The sequence below is a fragment of the Halteromyces radiatus genome (assembly GCF_025201355.1).
Source record: "Halteromyces radiatus strain CBS 162.75 chromosome Unknown BX664scaffold_1, whole genome shotgun sequence".
NCBI lineage: Eukaryota > Fungi > Mucoromycota > Mucoromycetes > Mucorales > Cunninghamellaceae > Halteromyces > Halteromyces radiatus.
In genome coordinates this window covers 97088-113420 of record NW_026251687.1, presented here as the reverse complement: position 1 = coordinate 113420, position 16333 = coordinate 97088, and the positions used below count along the sequence as shown (strand labels likewise).

Below are 16333 nucleotides of genomic sequence, written 5' to 3'. Positions count from 1 at the left end.
TTCCAATTTACAACAAAACCCATCGAGTCTCTATCCAGAATCATCGCAACAACAACAATCTGGAACCAATGCTACAGTTTGCAACAATTACATGATCCCAATAGATATGTCATTTCAATCATCATCAACGACTAACAATGAAACAATATCAAACCAAGTACCAATGGTAGATCACTCACTCTTTAGAAACCGTCCCGACAATCCTTTCTGGTCTGTTCCTAGTAGTATAGAACTGGATGATTGGACTGCCTATTTACTTCCAAATCAAAGTGTAAATGGAAATAATCTTGGTACTGACAATATACAAATACAGCAACAAGAACAACAACAACAAACATGGCCGTCTGGTTGGATGTAGATTAGTACATATTTGATTTTATTGATACTTACCGTCTTTTTTCCTTTTTTTGTATAAAGTTATATTTTTATTGGTTTTTTTTTTTTTTTTTTGTTATCTCATGTGATATGATTCGTCAAGTTGTACAAATACCAATTTTTAATAAAATAGTCGAACATTTTTATATCTTTTTCTAGTTCCCACTTACATACTATTTCATTTTTTTTTTTTTTTTAAAAAAAAAAAAAAAGAAATTAAAATGGGAGAATTCTATCGATAGGATGGCATAGAACCAATCATTTAATTAATCCATAAAGTTTCTTTGTCTACATTCTACCATACCTGATTTTCATTGTATTTGTACCACTCCAGCATTTTTCATTGTGGAAGTCATTATGAATCAGGTATCATTAATCACATCATTTGAATGTTTATATATGATATCATCATGAATCAATCATCATTAAATTAGAAATCAAATCAAAAACAACCATCATCATATGTGTTCAACACATTAAACATATAAACTGATCACATTATTTCATTTGTCAAACATGAAAGTAAAAGGCACTCAATATCACAGTAAGCTGGATTATTATATAGTATCATCTTTTATGTTTGTTTGTTTTTATTTTAAATGGTATAAACTTAATGAAGTGTTGACATACAACAATGAACATTGTTTTGATCGACTATCTACTCCATTTGGAAGCCGAAGAAGTGGTAGCTCTTTTCGGAAGAAGTGGGTCAACGTGGCCAATTCCAACTCCGTCACACGTCTCCCACCAAAGAGCTAACATTTTTTCTGCGTATATATTGTTTTGTTTTGTTTATTTCTCTCCTTTTTCTTTTTTTTCTTTTTTTTTTTTTTTTTTCTTTGTCAAAATATTATTTTCACCATGTCCGATTCAGAAGATGACATTCCCCTTTCACGACGAACCGAATCTCGTGTGAAACAACAAAGTAAGTTGATTCAAGTTTAGTGTTTGATAATTTTGATCCATGTAGTGACAATTATGAAATTTTAATTTATTTATTTTTTTTTAATCATTTCTATAGCGGTACCTCCTCACCTTTCTGTACCAGCTCCTATTGACGATAGTACACCGGATCCTTCTCAAGCTCGAACAGCAGCTACTATCGAAGATGAGGACAGCGACGATGATATTCCTTTGACCCAACGCAAGAATCTTACCAAGAACAATGGAAAGATGCAAGAATCAGATAGTGACGATGATATTCCTTTGGCCAAAAGAACAACATCTACTACCAAGCGCGTTGTAAAGGAAGAAAGTAGTGACGATGATATTCCTTTGGTAAGTGATGAGAAACTTTTTTTACATTCTCAAGATTATAGATGTGTCACAAAGGACTAACTTATATAATTTGAATACTCCCTTTCTCCTAGTCCAAGAAACAAAAGAAAGTATCTAAACCAACCAAGGTACAGAAAATAGAAAAAAAAACTCCCGATCATTCAAATATGTTATGATCGCCATATTATATATATATATATATATATATGAAGACTGATTGCATACTTTTTCCTTTTCTTTTTTTGTTTTTGATTTAGGTCTCCCAGTCCAAAACTTTGAAACGATCATCATCCGTCAAAATTGAATCCAATGTAGCCAACAAAAAGATCAAAAAGGAAATCAAAGAAGAAGTAGAAGTCTATAAATGGTGGGAAGAAGAAACTCCTGATCGAAGTATTGATAATGAAGAAGATGAAGGTGGTATTCGATGGACGACCCTTAGTCATTATGGTGTACTATTTCCCCCTGAATATGTCCCTCATGGTATCCAAATGAAATATGATGGTAAACCTGTTAGTTTGACTCCCGAGGCTGAAGAAGTGGCTAGTTTCTTTGCTGCCTTATTAGAATCCGATCATGGGAAAAATCCAACTTTCCAGAAAAACTTTTTTAGCGACTTCAAAAAAGTATTGGCTAAAAGTCCCAAGGTAATGAAAAAAAAAAAAAATATAAATTCATTATATCAATACTTATCTTCTCCTTTTTTGATAGAATCCCAAAATAGAAAGCTTTGAAAAATGTGATTTCCGACCCATCTGGCAAAAGTTTGAATTGGACAAGGAAAGAAAGAAACAAATGACAAAGGAAGAAAAATTGGTAAGTATATATGCACTATGTATATATATTGGATTATTTTATTAACTTTTTTTTTTTTTTTGATTTGTAGAAAATCAAGGATGAACGTACCAAGATGGAAGAACCTTATTTGTACGCAACTATCGATGGACGAAAGGAGAAGATTGGTAATTTCCGTATTGAACCTCCAGGTTTATTCCGTGGTCGTGGTGATCATCCCAAAACTGGTCGTTTAAAGGTATATATATATATATATATATTTCAAAAAAAAAAAATAGAGAATATTGATCTCATTTTATTATTGTTGATAATCATATTAATAGTTACGTGTCTATCCTGAACAAGTGACTCTCAATCTTTCCAAAGATAGTCCTATTCCACCTACTCTTCCTGGTCACAAGTGGGGAAAGATTGTACATGATCAACAAGCAACTTGGTTAGCTACTTGGAAGGAAAACATCAATGATACTTCAAAATATGTGTTTTTGGCCGCCAACTCTTCTTGGAAAGGACAAAGTGATATGAAGAAATTCGATAAAGCTCGGGAACTCAAGGTAAATAGATAAATAATAATAAAAAAAGACAAAGAAATGAATCAAGAAACTTATAAATTCCTTTTATAGCATCATGTTGATCGTATTCGTGCAAGTTATACAGCTGATTTGAAGGATAAACTTACGGAAACTAGACAAAGGGCAACAGCTATGTATTTGATCGATCGATTGGCTCTTAGAGCTGGTAATGAAAAAGGTGATGAAGAAGCTGATACTGTTGGTTGTTGTTCTTTGCGGTATGAACATATTACACTAGAACCTCCAAATACTGTCCATTTTGATTTCCTTGGTAAAGATTCAATTCGATATGAAAACTCTGTTCAGGTGGATCCTCAGGTTTTCAAAAATCTCAAACTTTTCAAGAAACAAGTGGGAACTGGTTTTTCTATTTTTGATCGATTGACAGTAAGTTTAGAAAAAGAATGCTTTTTTTTGGAACTGATAATTTATATTCTTTATATTGATTAGACGAGTGGATTGAATAAGCATTTGAACAGTCATATGCCAGGACTATCAGCCAAAGTGTTCCGTACATATAATGCTTCATTTACATGTCAACAACAATTGGACAAACTCACCAATCCTGATGATATTATACATGACAAGATTCTTTCTTTCAATCGAGCAAATCGGGAAGTAGCCGTTCTTTGTAACCATCAAAGGGCAGCATCCAAATCACATGCTCAACAAATGATGAAAATTGGGGACAAGGTAAATATAAAAATGATGAAAAATATCCATTGGATAACTAATTTTTTTTATATATAAATAAATAGATTCGTGCTATTAAATACCAACGTATGAAATGTCGAAAACAATTATTTGCATTGGACAAGTCACTTAAAAAGAAGAAACCCGAACTGGCCATGGATGAATCTGACCTTGAAGAGGACTGGATCAAGGAATATGAAGTTGAATTTATCAAAAAGGAACGAGAAAAGGTCAAGAATCGATTCGAAAAGCAAAATGAAAAACTCAAGGCGGAAAATCAAGCACCACAACCCAAATCTGAACTGGAAGCGAAATTGAAAAAGGTAGATGAATTAGAAGCTCAATTAACCAAGGAACGCAAGTCTGGGAAAGTGGATGTAGCACCAAGCATGACAGTGGAAAAATTATTGGCCAAGATTGAAAAATTGGATGAACGTATCAATGCCACCAAGATTCAAGCAACTGACAAGGAAGAAAATAAGGAAATCTCATTAGGTACTTCCAAGATGAATTATATTGATCCTCGTATTATTGTGGCATGGTGTCGAAAGTATGATGTTCCTATGGAAAAGGTTTATAGCAAGACATTAGTGGAAAAATTTAGATGGGCACAAAACATTCCTGATGATTGGAAATTTTAGGAAAAGTGTTAGATTATTTTTTGTTAGTTAGTTAGTTGGTTATCTTTGTGATTTTATTATACAAGTCAAATAAAAAAAAAAAATAGTTTGAACAAATAATTATTATTGGTTAAAGGAAAACTCGAAACTTGATCAATGATGGATAATTTGAAAGGAATCAGCCAATGATCTAGTACAAATGGATGATATTGTTTTGAAATGCCGATCTTTTTTTTTTTTTTTTTTGGCTCTGTGTGTTTTTTTTATTGACTGATATCGTACCTTTTTTTTTCCCTTTTTTTTCTTTTTTTCCTTCATTTTTTTAAAAAAGAAAAAAAAAAGAAAAAGAAAATAAAAGGAAGATAAAGTGTGCTGGCTATAGGGATTTGCCTCATACTTTTATCTCATCTTGTATAGAAGCTCTTTTTTTTTTTTTGGAACCAACATGAATGCACATTCTCAACCTGGTGTCATACAACATCATCCTTCCAACAATGACACCCGCAGCAATGATACTTTGTCTTCTACGTTTTCCTTAGCTCCTGAAGATACCTTTCAATTCCTCACAACTCCCTCAACTGACTATATGACACACATCAACTCTAATTTTATCTCACCTACCAATGGTCAAAGTTGGTATCAACCACCGAAACAGCAACAACCACAACCACAACAACAACAACAGCAGCAGCAGCAGCAGCAGCAGCAGCAACAACAACAACAACAACAACAACAATCAAATGGAATCAATCAATCAACTGGTCAAGCAAATAGCCATGCACAACATACTTTGAACATGATTCAGCATCATTATGATATGGCCATTGCTGCATCCATGGGTTCTCCATCATCGTCTTCACCATTAACTTCCAATAGCGTTCGACAGCATTCACCTCTTTCTTTAGGGGCAACTCCTACAGCAGCGACTTCAGCCAATTCAACGCCAGTATTATCTCAAGGAGCCATCAGTCCTCAAGGATCACCAAGTTCAGCTCAGCAATTATCGGATACTAGGATACATTCATCTACGGATATACGCCATAAGGATCAAAATGTAAGTTGAAATAAAATAATCATGGTTTCTTATATGTATGCTAACTTGGTTTTCTTCTTTTTTTTTAAAAAAAAAAAAATGAAGATGGCATCGTCCACCCTTGTAGAAGCCATTGCAAACAACAATCATAAGCATGACACAATCTATTTATCAACTGGCCTGGGCATCGTGGGCTCACCGCTTGACAACAATCACAATCAACAACAATTTCATCAACTTCAACAGTCATTTCAACAACGTGAATCTAATACTTCTGAATGGAAACAAGATGGTCAACCAATGAACGTGGAAGGAACTGGGATTGTGGCATCTCATCAAAGTGAACCTCAACATCTAGATCTGTCATCTCCACAGCAACAACAAGAAAAAACTATTCAACCTGCTGATCATGACACAAATCGATCAATATCTCCCATTACTCATGAAAGTCAACAGAGTACAAAACGTGCAAATTCAGATCAAGACTTGGAAAAGGATCGATCAATAAAAAAGGCCAATCATAGTACGACATCTCAACAGCAATCTCATTCTGGTGAAAAGGAGACACCCAGTCGTCCTCTTTTTACAGAAAAATCTTTTGAAGGAATGACAAGAGAACAACTGATAGAACGATTAATATTTCTGGAAAACGAACGTTTATTACAACAACAACAACAAGACGAACAAAAATCATCAAATGACAGAAACCAAAACAAATCAACAAACAATCATCTTACTGGGGACCATGAATCTCATAACAAGGAGAACAGCAATAATGACGACGATGATGATGATGACGAAGAAATTTCGAGCGTTGCAAGTGGTAATGACAATACCAGTAGCGACAAATCTGAATTACAATGCTTATGGAAAGGCTGTGGTGAAATCTATATTGGTATACGGAATCTTACTGATCATATGGTCAATGAACATGTTGGAAGTGGAAAGGTAAGGAATTCAGAAAGAAAAAAAAAATAGATGATTCATACTTTGGCTTGGTTTTATTTTCTATATAGCCTACTTATAGATGCGAATGGGAAAGTTGTCGACGAAGTCATAAACCATTTACCAAACGACACAAATTTTGTAATCACCTTCGAACTCATACTGGTGAACGACCTTTTGTATGTGACAAACCAGGTAAGATACTATTATTATTATTATTTAAAAGGATCTATCTTTTTATATTGATTATTTTTTTTTTTGTTTTTATCAAAAGGATGTGAAAAACGATTTTCTCGATTGGATTCTCTTACAACGTAAGTTGAATTAAAAAGATATATCAAATTATTCTTTGAGGAAGCTAACTTCTTTTTTTTATACTTTCCTGTAGTCATGTCAAAACCCATTGCACGGTCAGATCCTTTGTGTGTCATATTCCTGGATGCGAAAAAGCTTATTATCACGCGCGATCATTGAAGAAACATCTCAAGTTACACGAGGATGAAAAAACCAACAACACACAAGAAGGATCTACCAGGGAAATGAATACAAACATGGCTGTCAACCTACCACCACAATTTAATGTTTCACCATCATCAAATCAACCACCTATACCTCCACAATATCCATTTCAAGATCAAATGGCATTATTACAATCCAATGCCGCTACTTCTTCTGTGGATGCAGCTTTACTTGATCCATCCCACTTGTTGTTTGATCCATTGGCTTTCCAAAATGTGGCTCAAATACAACCAACTTCTTCTCAACCACAACCTCCTGTCACAAATAATACTCTTCCTATGGTGGCTCCTAATATGATCAATCAACCTATGATGACTGTTCATCAACAACAACAACAATATGGTCAACCCATTCTCCCTCAAGAAGGATTTAGTTTATAGTGAATACTTATAACGTATACTTTTTAGTTTTAGAAACAAACTGATAGAATGAGACTGGTTCTCATTTTATTTTTATCTTTTTTTTTTTTTTTTTATCTGTTATTTGTATTTTATTATTATTATTTTTATTATTATTATTGGGTAGTCTTTTTTTTTTTATTTATTCTCATTCACATTACACCTCTCTTCACTTGCTTTTCAATAGTTTAGCTTTGTATTATATCCTTAAAAAAAAATATGAATAAAGCTTCATTCACATTACATATTTATAATTAGACTTTCTTAATGAATGTACATCGGAAATCGCTTTTTTCGTATCTAGGCTAGAAAGCATATAATAGGTAGATTTACCTTTTTTTTTGTAATAAACATAGTTATCAGGTCAAATAGGTAGAATTTAGGACTTCTATATAGAGTTGAATAAAAATTGGTTTTCTAGGTAGAATTTAGGGTTTCTATGTAGAGTTGAATAGAAATTGGATATTCCAGTCCTAATTTGGAAGGAGCATATTTTGCCCACAGGCTCGCTGAGCGAAAATTATGCATTGCTAAATAAAAAAAAAGGACGTTTGTTTATTTTTACTCTTCTTCTTCTTCTTCTTCTTCTTCTTCTTCTTCTTCTTCTTATTTTTATTTTTATCACATTATTGTTCTTTTTTTTTTCTTTCTGTTATACGTTTACCTTTTAAGACAAATCAAAGTAAGGTATGGAAATAATAATAATAAAAGATTGTTTATACTTATATTCATTGTATTCATGAACTGACTGAATCATTCTTGTTTGCTGTGTGTGTTTATACCTTTTAGTTAAAACAAGTGAACACAAGTACTTTTAACCTGTTATATGCTGTATTACTCATGTTTAATAAGGTAAATCCATTTCATTATGCCACCAACGTTATATGACACTGATCTCTTTTTTTTTTTTTATTTGAATCTATACTCTAAATACAAATATGACGATTAAAGTAAGACAAACAAAAAAAAGATAATGATACTGTTGTTTTATAACCTTTTCTTCTTTTTATACATGAATCATTCCAACCTCTTTGCTATATCCTTTTCTCTATGTGCTTTTACAGACACTCACTCTTATTAATTGTAAGTTTCAAAAACAAGTTCTTTTCCTCTTCTTATTTCTAACTTTACTTTTCTTCTTTTTTTCTTTTATACGCGTTCTTTCGACCTTGATGTTTTTACTACAACATCTGTCCATATAGGATTATCGTTCTTTCTTCTTCTCATCCTTCTTACTTGGTATCCTGGATAATGACTATTACTGAATATACGTCTGACAGAAAGAAAGAAATCTAGATACACGAAGATTGATCATTACCGTTTCATGTCAATAGGATACTACGAGAAGTGGCTATCCGTCTGGATCAGCGAAATGGATGAACAGGATGTATTATAGGATTCAATTGGATTCGACTTACAATCAATTAGAGATATCTTCTTGGTCTTTTTATCTTATTCTGGCTTAAAGCGTTAGTGATTCTTTTTACTATCACACTTAGTATACAATTATACACATTTACATTCTTTTTGTTTAATAAAATTATATTTATTGTCACTATTTACAATCATCACTTTTTTTTTAATGTTATCTATCATTTCCTTTCAAACAACTGTTTGTGTGCCTGTGTTCCTTAAATAAATTAAATGATATGAAAAAAAGAAATATATTATAAAGTCGTTCTCTTTTTCATATATTTTTTATCACTTTTTCTTTAATATTAAAAACTAAGCTTACTTCTTTGTAAATACTTTATTCTCATTAGTACATTACAACATATTCTTTCTCTCTATTATATATTACTTTGGCACATTGCCTTTACTTAGTCGGACTTTTCGTTGCATTTTTATTTATTTCGTTTCCTAACAATTTTCTTTTTCTACCTTCTCTTTCCTTTTCTCTACACTTTTTTTTTTTTTTTTTTTTTTTTTACTCCTGCGCACTTTGTTCGTGTCTCCATATTGGCTCATGATAGGTAACATATAAAATACAATGACAAGTAATGGATTCTTATTTTATTATTGTCAATTTAAAAAAATAAATAAAATAATAATAATAAAATAAAAAATAGTATAAAATACAATTAGTTACTTGTTTTATAGTTAATTCATTCTAGTGTCTACAATTTCAAGACCTCTTTTTGGTTGGACTCTCTCTTTCTTCGGATTCCATTGCACAGCCAATGCAATTCATTTATGCACAAGTACTTTTGAAAGTCCTCTTTACTGCTTGGTTAGTCTTCCTTATGATATTTCAAAATTTCTTTTCTACTTGTTTGGACTCTTTGTCTCCCATCTGTCGCTCATTGTGGTGATGTTCTCTTCAATATACATTTGCTATTTGGTTGAACTCTTTCTCTCTGTTGTTTTTTGTATCTGTAGATATTAAGATTGCCGTCTGTAGAGCCGAACTAGTAAGTTGTACAAAAAGAAGAAAAAGGAACAATCGATATTACATACAATCACTTGTTTCTTTCTTTTTTTTTTTTTTTAGATCCTTCTTTTTATTGTATTGTGATTGATACATTGACACTAGCGCATGATCCAAGGTAATGTGTATATGTAAAAGAAGAAGAAAAAATGAATAACATCGATGGATTACTACTCATTTTGTTGATTCTTTGTTATCTGTTAGGTATCAGAATAGTGGTCTATACAGTCAAATGTCGGATGGTCATCATTACTTTATACTTAGCTTTTGGTCAGACGAAGATCATGGTGTATTGATCTTTGTTTGTTTACGGGCAATGGACTTGGTCGAGGATGACCAGTCTCTAGAGTCGTTTATGAATCTAGTGACTGAATTTTGTGCTCAAGTAGGTGGAGGGCAAAATGCAACACGTAGGAAATTCAGTTATTGTCTGTTGATCGTGTTGTTTCATGCTGGAGTCCTTGTTAAGTCCTGACATTTGCGGTATTTGGTTTGGAAAGATTATTGAGGATCATATCAATGACTGATAGTGGAGCGCTATACGTAAGACGATACAACTATCTTTCTTGATGATCTGAAATTGTCTGATATCTGCATTTGGCAAGCCTTTATTTCTCTCCGAGCCAACTGTTATGATGACATTGGGTTTACTGGTGGTACAAAACATTCGATGGTGCAGCCAAGGTAACTTGTACATAGAAAAAAGAAAAAGAAAAAGAAATAAACATTGATGGATTAGTACTCATTTTGGTGATTTTATTTGTAGCTTGCTAGATTATCGTCTATATAATAATGGTGATACAAGCATCCAATGATATAGCCAAGGTAACATTTATATAGAAAAAAGAAAAGAAAAAGAAATAAACATTGATGGATTACTACTCATTTTATTGATTTTATTTGTAGCTTGCTAGATTATCGTCTATACAATAAAGGTGATGCAAACATTCAATGATATAGCCAAGGTAACATTTATGTAGAAAAAAAAAAAAGAAAAGAGAGTGATGCTGATGGATTATGATGGATTACTGTTGTTAATTTTATCTGTAGGTTGCAAACTATACAATCAAGCCAAGATCGAATGCCTTCTAGTTGGAATGACCCTGTTAGACATCCAATTGAAGTGTCTGTATCAAATAAAATAGTCCTACCCAAAGTGCAAGTCATGATCGTTGTCCTGGTGATGGCATTAGTTGTGATTCTGGTCGTGTGTTCATGGATATTGTCGATTATAGTGTAGTTACTTATTATTATAGTTATGTAGTATAGTTATGTAGTATAGAATATTTGTAGTGATGAAATAAAATTATGATTTCAATAGTATATTTGTACTGATCAAATGAAATTCCTTGTTCTGGAGGTCGACCAAACCTATATTTCAGCCTTAATATGTCCTACCTAGATTTAGTATATTTTTGTCATAGATTTATTGAAGTCAAAATATTTTTATAATTTCTATCCTATCTATTTAGGGGGGGGGGGGTCCTAGAGGTCCTAGAATGCATATCTAGGCTAGAAATTGTATAGGAGTCCCCTAGACGTCATAGTAAATTTTTCCGATGTATGTAGAAAAACTAATGGGAACTTGTCTGATTACACTCAAAGGCCTTTCCTAAAAAGGCAACATGCGTGATCTTCAAGAAAAAAAAAAAAAAGAGGATGAACTACCACATATGCAGTGTCAGAAATGTTATCCCTGATCGATAAACAGATAAATCTAACCAAATACCAAGAAGAGAATAGATACTGTTTTTGTTTTCTTTTTTTTTTTTTTTAATTTACTCTATAAAGTGGGAGATAAGATACAATGTGTTATCAAGGGAATGATCAATACGAATTTGATGCGATGATGATGAATTTTTAAATGAAAAAAAAAATTGGAAACTCAAAAGCCTGAATGCTAGATTATAGGATAGATTTCTTCAAAAGGTATGTTATATCAATACTGGTTTCTCTTTTTAGGACGATAAAAAGAAAAAAAAAGATATCAACCATTTTTTGGGAATGAGAACGGGGTTTGAACACTCAGGTTGATCTATATATATATATATATTTTTTCTATCCCATTCTTTTTTTTTTTTTTTTTTTTGGCCTTTTTTTCTCTTTCTTTCTCAATGTCACTTTATACTTTTTTTGGATGTCTTCTTATAGCTTATGGTCCCATTTTATCCATCTTTTTTCTTTACATTGCACAGTCAGCTCAACATGTCCTAGTGACTGTAGCTAGGTAAATAGAAAAAAAAAATATAAATAAATCAGTTTTATATATATATATATATACTTACGGTATCGAGATAGTGCGTTTTTTTGTTTGATTGCTTTATTATTTTCTAGTGTGATATGGTATTTGGCCAAAACAGTACAGTCCACATTGACAATTAGTATTGTTTATAGTGTTGCCATTCAAGAAATCTTTCGATGGTGTTATTTTTTATTACTACAACGGTCAGAAGCTGGTTTGAATATGATTACTCGACATCCAACTTCACCTTATAACAAACTTGAATTTGGTTTTGGTAATTAAAAAAAAAATCCAAAGAATAATAATAATAATAATGATAATAAATAGGAATAACTTACATTTTTTTTTTTTTTTGATTCAGTGGCGGGGTATGGATATGCATTGGCAACAAGTTTAATAAGTTATATATCAATTTTGGTAGAATCCATTGGTCCTGGTGTAATAATGTGTCCTTCTTGTCCAAATGCAAGTTTGTTCTTGATTTCTGGTAATCCAAAAAAAAAAAGGAAATGAATAGAACATTCATCTATCCTCTTTTATATATATATAGCTGTTACAACCACATTATTTTCATTACTACATATGGCTTGGATGACAGTGGCTTTTGATGGATATTCAAAAAGATCTTGGTCAGGTTATGGCAAAGTTGCTTGGGTGATTCTTTCCCATTTTGGTGCTTCATATGCTGTAAATATCTATCGTGTTCAAAAAGCGATTTTGTTATTCATTTATATATCTTCTTTTTTTTAACTTATTTAGACATTGATGAACACTTCAACTACTATAGCCTATGGATGTGTCTATGCTGTAGTAATGGAACTCATTATTCTTCTGATCTCCTGTGTTTTGATTGGCCATTCGTTGAAACTAAAGCTTTCGGTACCTACTGCCTCCCATCAACATTCATCATGATCTAGTGAACTTTTTTTTTTTTAGTGATCAGCATTAGTGTAACGTGTATATATAGTTTTTTATGATATGATTATACCATCCCCCCTTCCAAAGTCTTATTATTATTTATCTTCATCCTAGAAATCTATATGTTACTACCTGTAGAAATAAACAACTTTATAGAGAATAGAATAACCTGTTTACCTTGTCTTTCTTTCTTTTTTTTTTTTTTGTTCGAAGCTTTTAATTTATATCATTTTTGAATCTGTTATTTGCTCTTAAAAAAAATCCTGTTGTTGGTGCAAAAATCCGCAGTATTTGCAACCCCAACGAAAAAAAAAAAAATGATAATAATAGTATGAATAATAAGAAAGAATGATCATCAAAATAGCCACATCTTGTCATCCGTTCGAAACGGGTATAGAAAGAGACACAAGGCTTGTCCATGCTTGTAAGTATACATGATAATAAGAACGGATTTTCGTGTGTTACAGTTGACGCATAAAGAACCAATAAAAGTGGAATGATGCACGAAGACAGTTGAAAAACAATTTTTTGAAACTTTATTCAATGGCCAGAGGGTAACAAAAAAAAAAAAAAAACGAATAAATAAATAGATGGATAGAAATAAGAGATAGAAATAGTATGCAAAAAAAAAAAATGTAAAAGGAATAACTAAAATAAACTAGAGTGATAGATCAAAGACTAAATAATAAAGAGTAATAAAAAAATAAAATAAAAACAAGTGGTACCTTTGTGCATATCACTAAACTAACAGGAAAATTATCATGAGAAATAAAAGATACAATAGTTGTGATAGATAGAAATGTATACGTGTGTGTGAATGGAGCATAGAAGGAAGGTGAAGGGGGAATAATGAATCATCATCAAAGTTGGAAGAATTGTTCACCATGTTTTTCAGCTCTTCCACGACCACCAAGATAGACTCGTACATTATAAATCAAATCATTCCATTCAATGAATATAGATCGTTTGGCAAAGATGAGGCTAAATAATAAAAGAAAAAAAAATGAATATAAATCCCAAAAGTAGTAAATATTATTACTACTTACAAGATCCAAATACCAATGACACTCACTAAAGCTTCAGCAGCCACCATTAGACCAAAGGGAGGTAAATGTGAACTTACAATACTAACACAAGAATCTTGAGTATTTCCAGGTGTAATCATACATTGGAGCCAACTATCAATGATGGAAGAATCGGATGAGAAATCAGAAGCATGTCGAAGTTGAGTGAAATAGAAGATCTATAATAAAAAAAAAAAATAAGAGGTAAAGTGAGTTTGTGTATATCACTATTTTTTTATAACGTACCCAGTAAAATAATACAGTGGTGCATGCAATCACTGCCAAAAGAAGAGCACGCCATTGAATATGAACAGCTTGAATGACATGTTTATGTCGAACAGCACGATGAGCACGTCCTATAGATCCATTGGAGGCCGATTGTGATAGATCTGAGTCAATACCTTCCCTCACAGCAATCTATATATACGAAAAAAAAAGATGAGTCCATTATTCAAGATACATATATATATATATATATATATGTATGTCTTACTCTGGCAATATATAAAAATGTTCCCATATGAAGTACAAAACTTGGAATAACAATGGCTGCCATTGGATAGAAGAATAAGTTGAATATTTCATCCAAAGATACAAGACAAAGATTAGCAAATTCATATTGGATTTGTTTCAAACCAAGAGCAGCTGCCATAAAAGCAGCAGGAATACCCCAACATATCAAATGTAACAAGAAGTATCGGTTGGTAAAGAAGTTGGAGGACCATACAGTGTGAAGGTGTAACTATTAAATAATAATATGAGTAAAAAAAATAGAAATATGAAGTTTTTCACTTTACATTAACAATCAAAGCACAACACCAAAGAACAGTAGCAAGGGATGAAAACATTAATATAGCACCTTGAGCAGCACATAAACTATTGTTTCCTTGTGTACTTGCAGTGATAGCATCTGCACATTGTAGTTTCTTTGGATTGCCCACTGAAAAGAATGCCACAAAACTGAAAAGGAAAACTGCAACGGAGAAGTTCAAAATCAAAAGAGAAGGATGTCTAAAAAAAAGGAGAATTAAGATGAGCACGCGGAGTTCCTTATATACAGTGAGAGAAAAAAAAAAAAAAAGAGGACCGGGTTGATCCCCCTTCCTCTCATATTAAAGAGTTTCAAGAATAGATAATTTTTTTTACCTTCGTTTGTCAGGTAAGACAAAGTAACTAACCATAATAAAGAACGCACCAACGGCTGAAACGGACCGAACAATATCAGTAGCAAAAAAGGCATGTTCAATCCAACCTTCATTATATAACTATATGAAACATAGCATGTATTAGTCATTTTTTTTATATTTATTTTATTACTTACATAGTTTTGATATGGACAAGGAATACAACAACCAAATCGACAACTAATAGGATTAGAGGATTTGGTTGGATCTTGTTGAGCAATAGGATCGATAAGGAATGGGGCTGGGCATGTTGAAAGTTTGAAATCAGCTGGAATAGCAGATAAATTGAGTCCACTATGTTGATTATCCACTATAAAATAATAATAATAATAATTGAGTAGGAGGTTACCAAAAAAAAATAAATAAAAAAAAATAAATTACCTTGAGGTTTGATCAAATTACAACTATCATCAGATTGAAGTGGAATGCCTGGTTGTTGATTACAGTTGGGAAGAAGACTTGTTTGATTAGTGAGTTCAAAGATTAAACCACAGCTTCGTTGTATTTCATTACAAGTTGATAAACAACCTGCAAGAATTGTTGTTTGATCTATTGAAAAATAAGATTAATTTATTTTGATAATTAAATAATATATATACTTTTGAACATACTTGCGGTGGCTGTACATTTGGGATAGGCTGCAGAGCAAGCATAACGATAATAAGTATCAACACATCCTGGATCAATAGCTCCCATTTGTTGTTTCAATACTGGTAAAGTAGCTAATGCTTGTTGTTCAGTAGCATTGATACCAATTTTCGTATAAACTGGATAGTCGATGTATTGCTATATATATATAATGTTGATGGGGTCGAACGATGATAAATGTTTAATATGATAATAATAATAATAATAATGAAGATAATCAATTAGTATGCTCATTTGGCGGAATTTCTTTATTTTTATTTTTAGGTAAAGGACTTACAGCACAAATACCAGAACTAGGATATTGAAGACATTGAGAAGTATTTTCTAATCAGACAATATAAATAAAGAGGTCACATGAGTAAATTGATGAAGGTACATTCGTCTGTGCGAGTTTTTTTTTTGTTTGTTTGTTGTTTATATTGTCGATCTTATTTTTTTTTTCATCACGTACGAGAAGCGACAAGGGCAAAACTAGAGAATAAAGCTAAACCCTTTGTAAATTTATTCAACATTCAAAATAAAGAAATAAGAAGAAAAAGGAAAGGTAAGGGAGTATTAAATAATAATAATAATAATAATAATAAAAGGGAAAAAAAAAATAAGAACAAGAAAAAAAAAAGG

The 16333-nt window shown here is 32.0% G+C and overlaps 5 protein-coding genes across 5 annotated transcripts; 4 read left to right on the top strand and 1 right to left on the bottom strand.

Moving 5' to 3' along the window:
- The first annotated feature begins 1201 nt into the window (after positions 1 to 1201).
- Positions 1202 to 4453, top strand: BX664DRAFT_1002 (uncharacterized protein). The gene is made up of 10 exons (XM_051539661.1): positions 1202 to 1300; positions 1397 to 1653; positions 1746 to 1781; positions 1920 to 2300; positions 2365 to 2469; positions 2540 to 2686; positions 2772 to 3002; positions 3072 to 3407; positions 3471 to 3713; positions 3779 to 4453. Exons 1-10 carry the CDS (start codon positions 1237 to 1239, stop codon positions 4352 to 4354), a joined length of 2376 nt encoding a protein of 791 aa, XP_051404068.1. The 5' UTR covers positions 1202 to 1236; the 3' UTR covers positions 4355 to 4453.
- Positions 4454 to 4616: 163 nt separating this feature from the next.
- BX664DRAFT_318848 (uncharacterized protein) lies at positions 4617 to 7265 on the top strand. The gene is made up of 5 exons (XM_051542830.1): positions 4617 to 5387; positions 5472 to 6314; positions 6383 to 6506; positions 6586 to 6625; positions 6700 to 7265. Exons 1-5 carry the CDS (start codon positions 4779 to 4781, stop codon positions 7208 to 7210), a joined length of 2127 nt encoding a protein of 708 aa, XP_051404067.1. The 5' UTR covers positions 4617 to 4778; the 3' UTR covers positions 7211 to 7265.
- Positions 7266 to 9141: 1876 nt separating this feature from the next.
- On the top strand, positions 9142 to 10978 carry BX664DRAFT_381201 (uncharacterized protein). The gene is made up of 7 exons (XM_051548939.1): positions 9142 to 9201; positions 9298 to 9429; positions 9630 to 9639; positions 9720 to 9774; positions 9861 to 10066; positions 10262 to 10340; positions 10707 to 10978. Exons 2-7 carry the CDS (start codon positions 9409 to 9411, stop codon positions 10894 to 10896), a joined length of 561 nt encoding a protein of 186 aa, XP_051404066.1. The 5' UTR covers positions 9142 to 9201; positions 9298 to 9408; the 3' UTR covers positions 10897 to 10978.
- Positions 10979 to 11708: 730 nt separating this feature from the next.
- BX664DRAFT_318824 (gamma-secretase subunit Aph-1) lies at positions 11709 to 12994 on the top strand. The gene is made up of 5 exons (XM_051542829.1): positions 11709 to 11883; positions 11955 to 12172; positions 12260 to 12385; positions 12449 to 12585; positions 12658 to 12994. The coding sequence occupies exons 1-5, from the start codon at positions 11771 to 11773 to the stop codon at positions 12808 to 12810; spliced, it is 747 nt and encodes a 248-aa protein (XP_051404065.1). The 5' UTR covers positions 11709 to 11770; the 3' UTR covers positions 12811 to 12994.
- A 369-nt stretch (positions 12995 to 13363) lies between these two features.
- BX664DRAFT_318823 (uncharacterized protein) lies at positions 13364 to 16330 on the bottom strand. The gene is made up of 11 exons (XM_051542828.1): positions 16164 to 16330; positions 15990 to 16036; positions 15676 to 15850; positions 15446 to 15613; positions 15202 to 15374; positions 15027 to 15145; positions 14678 to 14891; positions 14374 to 14622; positions 14127 to 14297; positions 13863 to 14059; positions 13364 to 13797 (listed from the first exon to the last, which is right to left on the bottom strand). The coding sequence occupies exons 1-11, from the start codon at positions 16222 to 16224 to the stop codon at positions 13677 to 13679; spliced, it is 1695 nt and encodes a 564-aa protein (XP_051404064.1). The 5' UTR covers positions 16225 to 16330; the 3' UTR covers positions 13364 to 13676.
- Positions 16331 to 16333: the final 3 nt, after the last annotated feature.